The 16,751-nt window shown below is 46.1% G+C and overlaps 2 protein-coding genes across 2 annotated transcripts; both read right to left on the bottom strand.

Moving 5' to 3' along the window:
• Positions 1 to 6,926: 6,926 nt before the first annotated feature.
• LOC116980113 (G-protein coupled receptor 55-like) lies at positions 6,927 to 7,877 on the bottom strand. Its single transcript, XM_033032223.1, has one exon. It carries the CDS (start codon positions 7,833 to 7,835, stop codon positions 6,927 to 6,929), a length of 909 nt encoding a protein of 302 aa, XP_032888114.1. The 5' UTR covers positions 7,836 to 7,877.
• A 3,013-nt stretch (positions 7,878 to 10,890) lies between these two features.
• On the bottom strand, positions 10,891 to 12,399 carry LOC116980156 (G-protein coupled receptor 55-like). The gene has a single exon (XM_033032266.1). It carries the CDS (start codon positions 12,343 to 12,345, stop codon positions 11,473 to 11,475), a length of 873 nt encoding a protein of 290 aa, XP_032888157.1. The 5' UTR covers positions 12,346 to 12,399; the 3' UTR covers positions 10,891 to 11,472.
• Positions 12,400 to 16,751: the final 4,352 nt, after the last annotated feature.

Raw genomic sequence — 16,751 nt, 5'->3', positions numbered from 1 at the left:
ATACTTATCTGGGTTCCTCCAAACCTTTCAGAACAGCATTTAGAGATAGGTAGACAAAAGTGCTGGAGAAACTCAGTGGGTGCAGCAGCATCTATAGAGCGAAGGAAATAGGCAACGTTTCGGGCCGAAACCCTTCGGGTTTCGACCCGAAACATTGCCTATTTCCTTTCGGTTTTGGCCCGAAACGTTGCCCATTTTCTTCGCTCCTCAGATGCTGCTGCACCCGCTGCACAACGCATCACCGGTTCCTCGCTCCCCTCCATTGAGTCTGTCCAAAGCAAGCGTTGTCTGCGAAGGGCACTCAGCATCGCCAAGGACTGCTCTCACCCCAACCATGGACTGTTTACCCTCCTACCATCTGGGAGGCACTACAGGTCTCTCCGTTGCTGGACCAGCAGATCCAGGAACAGCTTCTTCCCTGCAGCTGTCACTCTACTCAAGAACGTACCTCGGTGACTGCCAATCACCCCCCCACCCCCCCCCCCCCCCCCGGACACTCCTCCCACAGGAAAAACAATATGACTGTATGCATGTAAATAGATTTATTTATTGAAATCATATTCTATGTCGCTCTTCCAGGGAGATGCTAAATGCATTTCGTTGTCTCTGAACTGTACACTGACAATGACAATTAAAGTTGAATCTGAATCTGAATCTGAATCTGAGTTTCTCCAGCACTTTTGTGTACCTTCGATTTTCCAGCATCTGCAGTTCCTTCTTAAGCTTTAGAGATAGATGGGTGCTGGAAGAGGTGTACTGGGTCTGTAATGCTGATCAGCGTATCCATTTGATACAGCGGAGGGTTACACTCAAAATAAAAGCTGTGATTTCAGGATTTCATGAAGCAAACAGGACTAACTGTGCTGTTGGTGGCCTTGGTGTACAAATCATCTGGGTCTTTTGTGTGGGTGACTCTAGCACGAGATGGCACAGAGCAAAACCAAGCCCGCATCTCTTAAAGGTCATTTGCGGCTATAATCAGTTGTGGAAGACTGTGTAGCTCATTCGGAGAGGCAGCAGAGCATGGGTACGACCATACTCGTCGATTCTGTCGTTCTCTTGCAAGACCTTGGTGGATGAGGAGAAATCAGAAACCCTCTCTGCACATGTTGACCTTTGCAATAGGGGAGGAATGACTCTTCGCACCAGGCACAGTTGCAAAGGCAAGGTCATACTTGCAGTTTCATAAGATGTTTCCTCTAATGTGGTTAAGATCAACAAAGAACATAGACCTTTAAACAATAGAGCACAGATACAGATCATTCAGCCCACTTGTCTGTATCGAACATGATGCCAAGATATACTGACCTTATCTGTCCATCTCATCTAAATGCCCATCTAAAAGCTTCTTAAACACCACTATCATGTCGGCATCCACCATCAACCAGCTGGGAACGGCTCCATCCAAGGCCGCAGGAAATTGCAGCAAATTGTGGATGCAGCCCAGACCATCACACAAACCAACCTCCCTTCTATCGACTCCATTTATACCTCACACTGCCTCGGCAAGGCCAGCAGCATCATCAAGGACAAATCGCACCCTGGCCACTCCCTCTTCACCACTCTCCCATCAGGCAAAAAGTATAAATGTGTGAAAACGCACAACGCCAGAATCGGGGATGGTTTCTTCCACACTGTAATCAGGAAACTGAATCATCCCACCACAACCAGAGAGCAGTGCTGAACTACTATCTACCTTTTTGATGACCCTCAGACCACCCTTGATTGGATTTGCTGGCTCCACCTTGCACTAAACATCAGTCCCTTATCAAATATCTATACACTTTAAATGGATTGATTGCAATCATGTATTGTGTTTCTGCTGACTGGTTAGCACGCAACAAAGAGCTTTTCACTGTACCTCGATACACATGACAATGAACTAAACTGAACTGAACATGATAATGCATTCCAGGCACCCACTACCCTCTGTAAAAAAAACTTGCTCTGCACATCTCCTTTAAACCTTGTACCCTCTCACCTTAAAGCCATGCCCTCAAGCCTTTGACATTTCCACCCTGGGAAAATGGTTCTGTTCTTCTGCATTGCAGCCAACGTACAGAAATTCTCACCCTTGAAGAACAATGACTGCACTTATTGATAAAAAAACTGCACTCTAAGATTTCCACACAGATGGATAGACTGAGAAGTTGTTAATGGTCTAAGCAGAGCTACGAGTAAATGTAAGTAGTAAATTTGGACCAGAGAGGGCCCGATTCTGTTACCTCTTTTGTATTGAGAGTGTTAATAATGCAACTGATGTAACATGACATTTGCATCTCTCACCCTTCAAAACGATTCCATTGTGTGAAAATGTCAAACCACACCTCCAAGCGACAAGAACCATCAAATAGAAGCAAGCCAAATAGTCAACAAAATAGAGAGAGTACAGAGGAGATTTACTAGAATGTTGCCTGGGTTTCAACAACTAAGTTACAGAGAAAGGTTGAATAAGTTAGGTCTTTATTCTCTGGAGCGCAGAAGGTTAAGGGGGGACTTGATAGAGGTCTTTAAAATGATGAGAGGGATAGACAGAGTTGATGTGATCAAGCTTTTCCCTTTGAGAATAGGGAAGATTCAAACAAGAGGACGACTTCAGAATTAAGGGACAGAAGTTTAGGGGTAACATGAGGGGGAACTTCTTTACTCAGAGAGTGGTTGCGGTGTGGAATGAGCTTCCAGTGGAAGTGGTGGCGGCAGGTTCGTTGGTATCATTTAAGAATAAATTGGATAGGCATATGGATGAGAAGGGAATGGAGGGTTATGGTATGAGTGCAGGCAGGTGGGACTAAGAGAAAAAAGTTGTTCGGCACGGACTTGTAGGGCCGAGATGGCCTGTTTCCGTGCTGTAATTGTTATATGGTTATATGTTATAAATACATTTGATATCATCAGCATCTTGACACATTGATGCCAAGTTGATAAGTCCATTAAAAGCATACAGGAACTTTAGCACTATAAATAGATATAAAGTTCACATAACTTCACATTGGATATCTACTGTTCACTCCATAATGTTTGTGACAAAGACGCAGATGCGATTATTCCAGATATAATTGTTTTTGCAGAACCAAACTTTAAAGCCAAGCATTGATAATAAAGCTGCTATATATGTATGTAGTCTGTTTTGTTGTGCTATTCTTATAACAAATGTAAAGCACTTTGGCCAACGAGAGTTGTTTTTTAAATGTGCTATATAAATAAATGTGACTTGACTTGACTTTTTTCTCCCCAGGAATATGCACATTCTTAATAGTCCTTTGTTGCAGACTGGCACAGGGAGAGGGGGAACCTGTGATATTTTACACTGACTTTTCCTGGTTTTGAAATCCTGTAGGTAGGTTTCCCATATGTATTCATTGTGCTGGCTGCACATTCCAGTACTTACTGTACATTTACTGTATTTGCATTCCTCACAACCAGTTTTTACAATGTAATGTAATAGTAACACACTTTCCTGTTCCTTGGAGGGATAAAGTGGCACATATTGATACAGGTTTAAGCGTGACCCAATGCTTCAACAGGCTAGAAATAAGAACACTGAGGGCTTCCAGCAAATATGGAAAGGCCGTTGAGAATCATGGCCTGCTGCTTCATTACATCTCTGGACCTACCCCAAGTTGCACCACAACTCTGTATACCATGGGAAGCTCTCAATCCTGAGAACCTACCTGAACGCAAAGTCTGCAGCTAGAGAAGAGGAGGAGTTATTGTGTAAAGAGGTTGGTCTATTGGTCTCCTAATGCCATGATGTGCTGAAAAAAATGTGAAATGGGCTGATGAACCCTACACCAGTTAGGAAAGACCAGGAAACAATGATAAATTGAAAACACTTTGAATTCTGGAGGTTTAGGCAAAGGAGAGAGAGGATTCACACTGCAGCTGAACATTCGATTCTTCAAGTGTGTACAAAGCGATGTCTTAATTGCACCCTCGATGTCCAGTTGGGGTTGAAGATTGCAACCTTCACGTGGCCCGCCCTGTTACGACGAATGCAATCAACCCGGCGTGCACAATCAAATAAGATCAAATAGAACAAGTTGTCCTACAACTTTAGGCTGTGCACGCCATATGCAAGAAGAAGAAGATGTCCAATTTAGCAACACCACCAAACATTGCAAGGAGATCTCAACATGTTGACGTTACCTGCTACCCATGAGTGACACCACGTTACCATTCATCAGAATGTAGATATTGTGCAAAATATCCAGTAATAAAGCAAAAATAATATTTTAAAAATCTCGTTCAAGGTCAATTAATTTTATTTAGTACTAATTTTTGTGCATCATTACTTCAAAGAGAGATTGCCTAGACCAGGTATGCATTGATCTAATTAGTCAGGCACTTAAGAAATGGCTTCCATTGAAACTATGGACAAAACTGGATAGTTGGTTATTCACAATTTAACAGAAATGTTTAGATGTTTACATCAGCCACCCTCAAGTCATCTGGTACCTCTCCTGGGGCTGAAGATGATGTGAATCTCTCTGCCAGGGCCCGAGTCATTTCTTCCCAGCTTCCTACAATGTCTGAAAACACACTTGGTTAGGCCTCGGGATTTATCCACCTTAATATTCTTTAAGTCTGCTGGTATCTAGACTGCTAGCCTCAAGGGTGTCACAGTGGGGTAGTTGTAGATCTGCTGCCTCACAGTGCAGAGACTCGGGTTCGATCCCGACTACAGGTGCTGCCTGTACGAAGTTTGTACATTCTCCCTGTGACCACGTGGGTTTTCTCCAGGTGCTCCGGTTTCCTCCCACATTCCAACGGCATGCTGGCTTGTAGGCTAATTGGCTTCTGTAAATTCCCCTAGTGTGTAGGATGCCAAAGTGGGATAACATAGAACTAGTGTTCAGGTGATGAATGATCGGCGTGAACTCAGCGGGTCAAAGGGACCATTCCCACACTGCATCCTTAAAACTGTCCAAAAACTAAAGCCTCTAGTGTAATCCGTATATGATCCAACACGTCACTACTCATTTATTATTATTTATTTATTATTAAACACATTCTGTTTAGTTTAGAGATACAGCACATTGTGTCCTTTAGAATAAGCCTGCATCTGCAGTTCCTAAAGTCTACATTGAAAATGGCCCTTTGACCCACCGATTCCGTGCAGACCATCGATCACCAGTTCACATAAGTTCCTTCCATAATCTTCTCCTCATTTAACACGGCTCATCTCCAGTAGCTTGGGCTATTTGGATCATTAAGAAGGATTATTCTCTCCCTAGTTATCCATTTGTCTGTTAGGATAGCTATAGAATCTGTTGGAATTTTCCTGTATCTTGTCTGTTAGAGTTGTCTCATGCCTCTTTGCTCTCCTGATGTTTCCCTTAAGTCTGCTCCTACATTTCTTATTTACCTTAAGGGCTTGACTTGATCCCCACTGCCAAAACCTTATCAATGCCTCTTTTCTTTCTGATTAGAGCTTTAATGTACCTTGCTCAACCAGGGCTCCCTAAACCTACCAGGCATGCCCTTCACTCTAGAGGAACATGCTGTCCAGTAGGTTTTCCAATCTCACCTTTAAAAGCCTCCCACTTGCCAGACACCCCATTCTGTGTAAACACCATCTCTCAACAAACCGCAGTAAGCTACTGTGTAGAAACAAATGATCGGCAGGTGCTGATTTATACCAAGGATAGACACAATGTGATCAAACAGCATCCCTGGAGAAAAAGGATGGGTGATATTTCAGATTGGGACCCATCTTCAGACCGCCAGGCCTTCAATTACTGCCTGTTCCTTCAAAGCTGGCCTTGCCCCCAACTGAGGGCTTTAAATAGTAGACCCACCCAATCTTTTATAGGTTAAATATTCTAGGAGATCACAATCACAATCACAATAATACTTTATTAGCCAAGTATTTCTTGCAACAGATAGGAGGAATTGCATTTGCCAAGTCACTCATCATACCAATAAAAAGCAACAGAACACACAAAATCCATTTTAACATCAACATCCACCACAGTGACTCCTCCACATTCCTCACTGTGATGGAAGGTGAAAAAAAGTTAAAATCTCTTCCCTTCTTTGTTCTCCCCACGGTCAGGGGCCTCCAGCCTTCCGTTGACAGGACAATCTTGTCATCAATTATCAATGCTGTTATTTAATATTAGACACAACTTACTTGCCAAGACCAAAGAGTGGCAGCCTAGGGCAGCACAGTGGTGCAGCGGTAGAGTTGCTGTCTTACAGCACCAGAGACCTGGGTTCGATCGTGACTACGGGCGTTGCTTTTACGGAGTTTGTACGTTCTTCAGTAACTTTTAAGGTAATGTTATAAGTGAATTGATCACACGTTCTGTTTAGTTTAGAGATATAGCACATTGTGTCCTTTTGAGTAAACCAGAATCTGCAGTTCTTAAAGTCTATATTGAAAATGGCCCTTCGACCCATCGATTCCATGCAGACCATCAATCACCCGTTCACATTAGTTCAATGTCATCCCTTTTTCCCCCACTCCTACACACTAGGGGCAATTTACAGGGACCAATGAACATACAAATCCACACGTCTTTGGGCTGTGGGGAAGCGACCCACGAGGTCACAGGGAGAACATGCAAATTGCACACAGACAGAACCCGAGGTTGGGATCAAATCCGGGTCTCTGGTGCTGGGAGGCAGTAACTCTACCATCTGCGCAAATGTGTTCTATATTAATCATTAAGACTAATAATACAAACAAACAAAAATGGATTTGGATTTAAATGATTACACAGTATATAATTCTGTCTTGGCGTTTTGTCTACCAGTCTTGTGGGTATGGCTTCAGTATTATGTACACCAAGGAATTAGTATACAGCACAGTATATCCAAACAAATACAATGAGTATTCTTCACTATCCATTAAATGTGCCATGGAAAATATACTCAGGCAACCAACCAATATAAGGATAAGACAACAAGTTCAACTCTGCCAGTTAGCCGGAATTGGAAGACAAAGTTTCCAAGGTGCTCATAATTTTGGATTTCCAGAATTCCTTAATGATCAAATAGTAATACATGACATCCAGGCAACAGTTAGTCGTTGCCAGACACTGAGAGACCTGGAGAAACACCCGCAGCGGCGCCTGGTATTCGACTGGCATGTAGCATTTCCTTGCCAAGAGGTACAGTAACATGGCGACGTGATACGGTGTGAAGCAGAGAAGGAACGTTGCCAGATTGCAGGATATTGTGTGCATAGATGTTCTGGTGTTTATTTCTTCTCTCTCTTCATCCACTCTTCGCAATGTTTTTAGAATCCGGACACTACAGAAAATAACAGCAGCTGCAGAAATGACAAATATAGTGAGCATGATCAGGGGAATTGTCAGACCTTCCCAGAATGTAGCAAAATGCGAAAAGCACGTTTTCTTCTGACGATCGCCAGTCCGCAAGTAATTGGGAATACTAGCAGACCAGACACAGAGCCACAGAACAGTGCAGGCGATGGCGGCTTTCTTTGGAGATCGGAGGGTTCTTGCCAGAATGGGATACCTGATAGCGATGTAGCGATCCAGAGAGATCAGCATGATTAACAGGATGGTCCCGTAGGTGTTGACAAAGTACAGGGACTCCACAAACTGACAGAAGCGGTGACCCAGATGCCATTCTCCACTTTTCTGGAAAGCGTGCATTTTGAAGGGCAGCGAGAAAAGCAGAAGCAGGTCGGAAAATATCAGGTTGGTCATGTAGATCATGGACTCTGTCCAATTCTTCAATCTGAAGCAAAGTATCCAGAGCGCTGTTAAGTTGATGACCAGTCCCAGGGCGAAGGTTGGGATGTGGACCACGTATTGGAAAGTCTTCACAAACTCGGAGTCGGTCGTGTTGTTCCGGCTACACATGGTCGTGGAGAGAGCAGCCGGAGTCAGTCTGATTCCTCCAACTTCACCCGCTCTTCTATTCTGTTCCAACCCAATTGCATCAGAAGTAGGAACGTCGAGCAGGTCTGGTTTTCTCACCTCAGCAGCCACACACACACACACACAACTATTGGTGATTTCCTGTGTGATTATTTAAGCACCGTTTCACCGGCTTGCTGCACACTAGCCACACTCGGCCTGGCGGCATCAACTTGACTCTCAGCCCCGGACATGTGCAGAAACTAACGTCATTTTAGTATATTTGTGGGAGAGGTAGAAGGGGGATGGGACTTTATTTTACACTTGGATAAGAACATTAACGATTCACAATAATATAGAATGTACGGCTTTAGAGTGGTCCAGTGAACTGTAGAGGTCATAGATTTTCACAAGAAGGGAAGTCCCCGTTTCCATCGTATGTAGAAACGGAGCTGCAATGAATCATATAATGTTATCTGCATACTTACTAACCAACATATCTACTTTTACACCCAAGTCATATATAATCTTATGGTGTTTTCTGTAGACCTACTAACAAACATGTCACCTTTACACCCAAGTTATATTTTATACTAGAACAAGTGCAGACCCGTTGGGTCTGTTCCCCCAACGCGCGTTTGTGTGTGTGTGGGGCGGGGGGCTGCGGCTTCACACACACACTAACCACCACCCCCCCCCCCCCCCCCACATGCACACACACACTAACCACCACCCCCCCCCCCCCCCACATGCACACACACAATAACCACCACCCCCTCCCCCCACATACACACACTGACCCCCCCCCCCCCACCAACACCAACACCAACACCAACACCAACACCAACACCAACACCAACACCAACACCAACACCAACACCAACACCAACCACCCCCCTTGATATTACATTACTATTATTCATTGGCTCCTTTTACCCCATCCCCATCCCATCGCGAGGGGCAAAGAGAGTGGGGAAGAAACAGAGACAGGGGGAGAGAGAGAGGGGGGGAGGGAGGGGAAGAGGGGGAGAGAAGGGGAGAGGGGGGAGAGAGGGGGAGAGAGGGGGAGAGAGGGAGAGAGAGGGAGGGAGAGGGGGGGGAGAGAGGGGGGGTGGGGGGGGAGAGGGGGGGGGAGAGGGGGGGGGAGAGGGGAAGGGGAGAGAGTGGGGAAGGGGAGAGAGGGGAAGGGGAGAGAGGGGGAGGGGAGAGAGGGGAGAGGGGGAGGGGGGAAAGGGAAGGAGAGGGAGGGAAGGGGAGGGCAGAAGGGAGAGAGGGGGAGGGGGAGGAGACGGGGAGGGGGAGGGGCGGATTGAGAGGGAGGATGGTAAAGAGGGCGTATGGTAGATAGGGACGGGGGTAGACAGGGGGGTAGGATAACTTGTTCTATTTGATCTTATTTGTGCACGCCAGACCATGTGAAAGTTGCAATTTCCCACACCTGTGATTGGACATCTGTGAGATGGCACTGTGACTCATGCAACAGTGTGATTTTAGTGGGACCACTTGAACGTTCCAATTACTAAAAAAGCGGGGAAATTAATAACCTATTTTTCTAATTTCCAAAACAAAATGTGGAGGAGGAAAAACTCGACAGGAATATGTAAAATATGGAGAGGGAGAGGGAGAGGGAGAGGGAGAGGGAGAGGGAGAGGGAGAGGGAGAGGGAGAGGGAGAGGGAGAGGGAGAGGGAGAGGGAGAGGGAGAGGGAGAGGGAGAGGGAGAGGGAGAGGGAGAGGGAGAGGGAGAGGGAGAGGGAGAGGGAGAGGAGAGGGAGAGGGAGAGGGAGAGGGGGAGGGAGAGGGGGAGAGAGCTTATTCTGCCTCCTACTTGTGAGTTAACTATACAGTTGTCACTAACATTCACAATGCAGACATACTGTGCAAAACATCAGGCCAAATAGGAAAAAGTGTTGAAATGACAAATGACTCAAAATTGTGGTCAATTATTTTTATTTACTTCCTTCTTCACATGCACCAGTACTTGAACATGATTGCCTAGATCAGTGATCTAGATCATTGATTTGATCAATCTCTGACTCTTGGGGAAACCACTCAGACCAGTTTTCCCGCTTCTATTGAAACTGTGGATAAACTGGATCATTTATTCACAACTGAACAGAAATATTTAATGTAAATAACTTCTGAAATTACATTTATCTTTTATCACCAAAGCTTTTACCATTTAACATGGAACGTCATCTTTGCCTTTCTCACAAACTCATTGGTGATAATCTGAAAGTTCAAGATATTTCTTCATCATAGTGGTCATATCTTGAACCCTCAAATAGCATTGCAATTTCACACTACCATTTGTTATAATATCCATGACCCTCTAGCAAACATGTCTCTGATACTTCTTCATTTGGCCACGTTAAAACATACACAAGTAGGACTGTATTGAAAGTCATCTTCAGTAAAGGCAGATACATTTAGACAGTACACAAAAATGCTGGAGAAACTCAGCGGGTGCATCAGCATCTATGGAGCGAAGAAAATATTTCCTTTGCTCCATAGATGCTGCTGCACCCGCTGAGTTTCTCCAGCATTTTTGTCTACCTTCGATTTTCCAGCATCTGCAGTTCCTTCTTAAATACATTTAGACAGTGTAAGATCAATGATTATTGATGCAGCTTAATCAGCTTTGGCTAGATTCACTTAAAGGAACAATTTGATACAAGTTTACACTTTATACAGAGTCAAGGGACAATTAGGGACAAGCTTCTCCGGATATGTGGTAAATGCACAACATTGCTCCAGTTTCACATTTGGCACATTTCACAATAAATTGTAATTTCTGATACAGATTTCCTGCTCTCAGGTTAATAACCGTCCGTGCTCCCATTTCGTATTAATATTTCAAAGTTGAGCCCAATGAATTGTGAATGTTAACATTTGTGATCAATAACACTACAGACAGCACGGTAGCGCAGCAGTAGAGTTGGTGCCTTCCAGCACAGGCGTTCAATCCCAACTATGGGGGCTGTCTAAATGGAGTTTGTATATGTTCCCTATGACTGCATTGGTTTTCCTCCCACATTCTAAAGATGTGCAGGTTTGTAAGTGTGTAGGATAGAGCTAGTGTATGGGTGATCGCTGGTCAGCGCGGACTCTGTGGGCCGAAGGGCCTGTTTCGGTGCTGTATTTATAAACTAAACTAACGAATCAAATAGATAATTAGTGAATGCTGACATTTACTAATAAGAATAATCCCTGACAAGATCTATCAACATCAGCATATTAATTTACAATCACATAAATGCTACCAATCTAACCAAGCAGGTCAAGCACACATAACTACATTATGTTGAGTTAATTTAAAAAATGTATTCATTATACTAACAGTTTATGTGTTGGAAATATACAAGCTAATAAGATGGACTTTGATTTTACAAATATCACACAATGTAATTCCCTCCCCATTTTAGCCTGTCAGCGTTGTCAAAATGGTGACCGGAGACCGTATGTCAAAATAAAATCGGAAGAGAACTTTCCGTATCCATTGAAGATAGACACAAAAAGCTGGAGTAACTCAACGCGTCAGGCGGCATCTGTGGAGAAAAGGAAAAGGTGACACTTTGGGTCGGCACCCTTCTTCAGGCTGATGGTCCATTATTGATCACGTAATGAAGGCAAGCAGGCAATCAAGCATTTGTCATTTTTGATTTCCAGTATTCCATAATGATCAAATAGTAATACATGGCATCCAGACAACAGTTAGTTGTTGCTAGAACCTGAGAGGTCTGGAGAAACACACGCAGCGGTGCATGGTAATCGTCTGGTATGTAATTATTCCTGACCATAAGGTACAGTAGCATGGCAACGTGACATGGGGTAAAGCAGAGAAGAAAAGTTACCAGGTTACAAGAGATTATTTTCATAGATGTGCTCATGTCTATTTCTCTTTCTTCAACCACTCTTTGCAATGTTCTTATTATCGTAATACTGCAGAAAATCACAGCAAAGGCAGCAATCAAAAATATAGCAAGCATGATCAGGGGAATTATACCACGGTCCCAAAATGTAGTAAAATTCGAAAAGCACTGCTGAGTTTTTGTCTGGGAGTAATTGGGAATACTTGCAGACCAGACACAGAGCCACACAATGACGCAGGCGACGGCAGCTTTCTTTGGAGACCGGAGGGTTCTTGCCAGAATGGGATGCCTGATAGCGATGTAACGATCCAGAGAGATCAGCGTGATTAACAGGATGGTCGCGTAGGTGTTGACGAAATACAGGGACTCCACGAAGTCACAGAAGCTGGGATGGAGATGCCAATCTTCTCCTTTCTGGAAGGCGTGCATTTTGAAAGGCAGCGAGCAAAGCAGAAGCAGGTCGGACAATATCAGGTTGGTCATGTAGATCGTAGACTCTGTCCAATTCTTCAATCTGAAGTAGAGTATCGAAAGCGCCACTGAATTGATGGCCAGGCCCAGGATGAATGTTGGGATGTGGATCACATACTGGAATGTCTTCACAAAGTCACGTTCCATCGTGCCATTTAAATAAGGCATCATTTGCGAGGAGCCAAAGAAACACTGTACCCGACTTAGTAAATCTGTTCTTAATGCTGCCACAAAGTCAATTGCTCTCAGTTTAAGAAACAAAAAAAACCTTTCATTGGATCACTTAGGTATTATAAGTGCACCTATAAAATTACCAATGGATTTCTTCAGCAAGTCATTACCCCCTTGTTTGTCAAACTAGCTTATAGCAGCGCCCACATCCTGTCTGATTATGTCCCAATATTTCAAGATATTTCATAACAAAATCTAACGATAGGTTGTGGGATGTAAGAACACTGTTCTCTTTGGTTAGGAAATATTTCAATATCTCTAAAATAAACTAAAAAAAAACAACCTAAAACCCCACTTTCATTGAGGGGTGACTCCTGGGCTACTGGAGGTGCTTCATATATCCCAGGGACATGTAATGGGCCTTTATTGCTGTGCGGTAGTGTAGTGTAAGGGTTGAACTGACAATTTCAGCTAAATTGTGAAATGGAGTTATCAGCGAAATTAGCAGCCATACATTACAGGGTCTAGGAAAACAAGTTGATCTCATCGCACCTGCGATCAGTGCATGGGAAAGGCAGCGTTGGCGAACAGAATACAGCAACGTTTGAGTAGATCGTCCCAAACAATGTCTGGATGAGCTGAGCAAAACGACAGCAATAGTTGGGATAGACAATATCGTGTCCCAGGTGGCACCAAGGAAATTGGTGAGACAGTCCAAGGTCTTCTCCGGTCAGGGGTTATCCGTCCCTCAGTTTCCTCCTGTAACAGCCCGGTTTGGCTCATGCGGAAGTCTGACGGATCCCGGCGCATGACAATCGATTACCGTCAGTTGAATAAAAATACCCCTCCCCTGACTTCCGCTGTGTCGGGTAGCCACCATTGTTGAGGATATCAGGAGCAGGGAGGGGAATAGAAGAGAATAGGGAGAGTATAGAAGAGAGATCGAGCGACTGTCCATATGGTGCCAGCACAATAACCTGGCCCTCAACACCAGCAAAACCAAGGAACCGATTGTGGACTTTGGAAGGAGTAGGATGGGGACCCACAGCCCCATTTATATCAACGGGTCGATGGTTGAAAGGGTCAAGAGCTTCAAATTCCTGGGCGTGCACATCTCTGAAGATCTTTCCTATTCCGAGAAGACTAATGCAATTATAAAGAGAGCACATATTAATAATAATAATAAATTTTATTTATGGGCGCCTTTCAAGAGTCTCAAGGACACCTTACAAAAATTTAGCAAGTAGAGGAAAAACATGTAAGGGGAATGAAATAAATAGTAGAGACATGACTAGTACACAAATTAAAGACAGAATTCAATTCAAAACACAATATGAGGCAATTAATGCACAGATGAAAAAGGAGGGGGACGTGGGGCTAAGGATAGGCAGAGGTGAAGAGATGGGTCTTGAGGCGGGACTGGAAGATGGTGAGGGACACGGAATTGCGGATCAGTTGGGGGAGGGAGTTCCAGAGCCTGGGAGCTGCCCTGGAGAAGGCTCTGTCCCCAAAACTGCGGAGGTTGGACTTGTGGATGGAGAGGAGACCGGCTGAAGTGGATCTGAGGGACCGTGAGGGTTGGTAGGGGGAGAGGAGGTCAGTGAGATATGGGGGGGCCAGATGGTGGAGGGCTTTGTAGGTGAGGACCAGGATTTTGTAGGTAATCCGGTGGGAGATGGGAAGCCAGTGAAGTTGTTTGAGGACTGGAGTGATGTGATGCCAGGATTTGGTGTGGGTGATGAGTCGAGCGGCTGCGTTCTGGACCAGTTGGAGTCGGTTGATGTAGGTGGAGCTGATGCCAAGGAGAAGTGAGTTGCAGTAGTCCAGTCGGGAGGAGATGAAGGCATGGATGAGTCTTCAGCAGCGGGAGGTGTGAGAGAGGGTCTGAGTTTGGCGATGTTGCGGAGGTGAAAGAAGGAGGTTTTAATGACATGGCGGATGTGAGGCTCAAGGGAGAGGGTGGAATCAAAGATCACGCCAAGGTTGCGGGCCTGGGGAGATGGGGAGGCAGTGGTGCCGTCGATGGTGAGAGTGGGGTTATTGATTTTGCTGAGTGTGGATTTGGAGCCTATGAGGAGGAATTCCGTTTTATCGCTGTTGAGTTTGAGGAAGTTATGTTGCATCCAGGTTTTTATAGCTGACAAACAGGAGTTGATATGGGAGAGGGGGGGGTTGTGGGGGGATTTGGTGCCGAGGTAGATCTGGGTGTCATCGGCGTAACAGTGGAAGTCCAGGTTGAAGTGGCGGAGTATATGACCAAGGGGGAGGATGTAGATGATGAAGAGGAGGGGGCCGAGTACGGAGCCTTGGGGAACGCCTTGAGTGACTGTGGCTGTAGCAGAGGTGTGGTTATGGAGAGAGATCAAAGGTATCAAAGGTATTTTATTAGTCACATTCACATACACCCAGGTGTAGTGAAGTGAAATGCTTTTTGCCATTTTGCAGCACACAAAAGAAAGAATACAGACATAACACCAATGAGAGTCATAAACACATAGAACATCCCCCCACAATGGCTCCCACCATGAGGGAAGGCACAAAGTCCAGTCCCCAACCCCAGTTCACTCATAGTCGGGCCTATTGAGGCCTCCACAGTTGCCTCTACGGAGGCCCGATGTTCCTGGCCGTTCTCGCCGGGTGATGTTGCTCCGGCGTCGGGAGAGTCCTCCCAGCGGCTTGGGAACCCTGGAATGGCCGCTTCCGTACTGGAGGCCGCGGCTTCCGAAGCCGAAAAGGCCGCACCGTTTGGAGCTCTACCACTGGCGATCTCATCTAGAGATCCCAGGCTCCCGGTGTAAAGTTCGGCGCCACCGCCCGCAGCTGGTCGCTCCGCAGTCCCGCAGCTCCGCGATGTTTTACCCGGCGGTCTCAGCTCACCGGAGCTCCAGCGCGGCGACCCAGGCAAGGCATCGCCCGCTCCACGATGGCGCTCCAGCGCTGTGCCGCCGCCGAAGCCGTGGTTCTGGGCGGTCCCCGACAGGAAACGCCGCTCGAGGCCCGCTGGCAGGCCACGAGGACGGGTCGAAGCTGCAGCCCAGAGAAAAGCTGCCTCTCCGACCAGGTAGGGACCCTGAAAGATAGTTTCCCCCTTCCCCCCCTGAAGTGGGATCTGTTGGAAAGGTAGGAACGGAGCCAGCTGAGTGCAGAACCTTCAATGCCGAGGTCTTTGAGTCTGGTGAGCAGGATGTTATGGTTCACTGTATCAAAGGCTGCGCTCAGGTCGAGGAGGATGAGGATGTTGAGGGAACCAGTGTCAGCAGAGGTGAGGAGGTCGTTGAGGACTTTGAGGAGAGCAGTTTCTGTGCTATGGAGGGGGCGAAAGCCAGATTGGAGGGGTTCAAGTAGGTTATACGCAAGGAGGTGGGAATGAAGTTGTGACGCAACGATACGCTCCAGGGTTTTTGAAAGAAAGGGGAGGTTTGAGATTGGGCGGTAGTTAATGAGAGAGGAGGGATCAAGACCAGGTTTCTTTAAGATTGGTGTGACAGCAGCAGTTTTGAAAGCGGAGGGGACAATTCCTTGGGACAATGAGGAGTTGTTGCCTCTACTTCCTGAGAAGATTACGGAGAGTCGGATTGTCAAGGAGGACTCTCTCTAACTTCTACAGGTGCACAGTAGAGAGCATGCTGACTGGTTGCATCATGGCTTGGTGCCCTGGAGAGGAAAAGACTACAAAAAGTAGTAAACACTGCAATATACACCCTTTAATTACTTGTTACTTGGCCCTCCTTGCTACCGAACAACTTACGGCAGGAGCGATAGTGGTTTTGCGTCCTCATTTACCTATTATGACCTGGGTTAAGTCCACCGACATCTCCCATAAGGAGTGAAGTGCACAGCACTCCTCTATTGTGAAATGGTACATCTATGATAGGGCTGAGAGAGGCCCCGCCCGACAGTGTTAGCCGTCTGCATGAGGAGGTCATGGCCCTCCTCTTAGGAGGTCACCCAGTACCTGATATTGACCCACCCCCTGCCTCCCCCATTTTCCGGCCTCTCCCCTGACGAACAGCAACAAGCATGCTTCACCGATGGCTCTAGTTGTTGAGTTACAGGCAAGGCTGTCAGGCAGGTGTCCATCTTCCAGCCTCCCACAATCCTCTGGCACAGGCGGCTCGAGCCAACTGGCCGAGCCTGTGGCGGCCACTCTTCCCTTGTCCGACGACGATTCCCCAGTCCGACTGTGCACGGACTCCTGGGCAGTTGCCAACGGCATGGCTGTACAGATGACACAGTGGCAGTCCCAGGGGTGGGAGGTACATGGTTGCCCGTTGTGGGGACAGTCACTGAGGATCAGGATATGGGAAGAGGCACACCGTAGAATCACACACACTGGTGGTGGAGGTGCCGAGACCTTGTTTAATGCTGCAGTAGATGAGGTAGGTGGATGGGCACGTGGCTGCTTG

This window comes from Amblyraja radiata, chromosome 13 (assembly GCF_010909765.2).
Source record: "Amblyraja radiata isolate CabotCenter1 chromosome 13, sAmbRad1.1.pri, whole genome shotgun sequence".
Taxonomy (NCBI): Eukaryota; Metazoa; Chordata; class Chondrichthyes; order Rajiformes; family Rajidae; genus Amblyraja; species Amblyraja radiata.
This window is presented reverse-complemented; position numbering and strand designations above follow the sequence as displayed.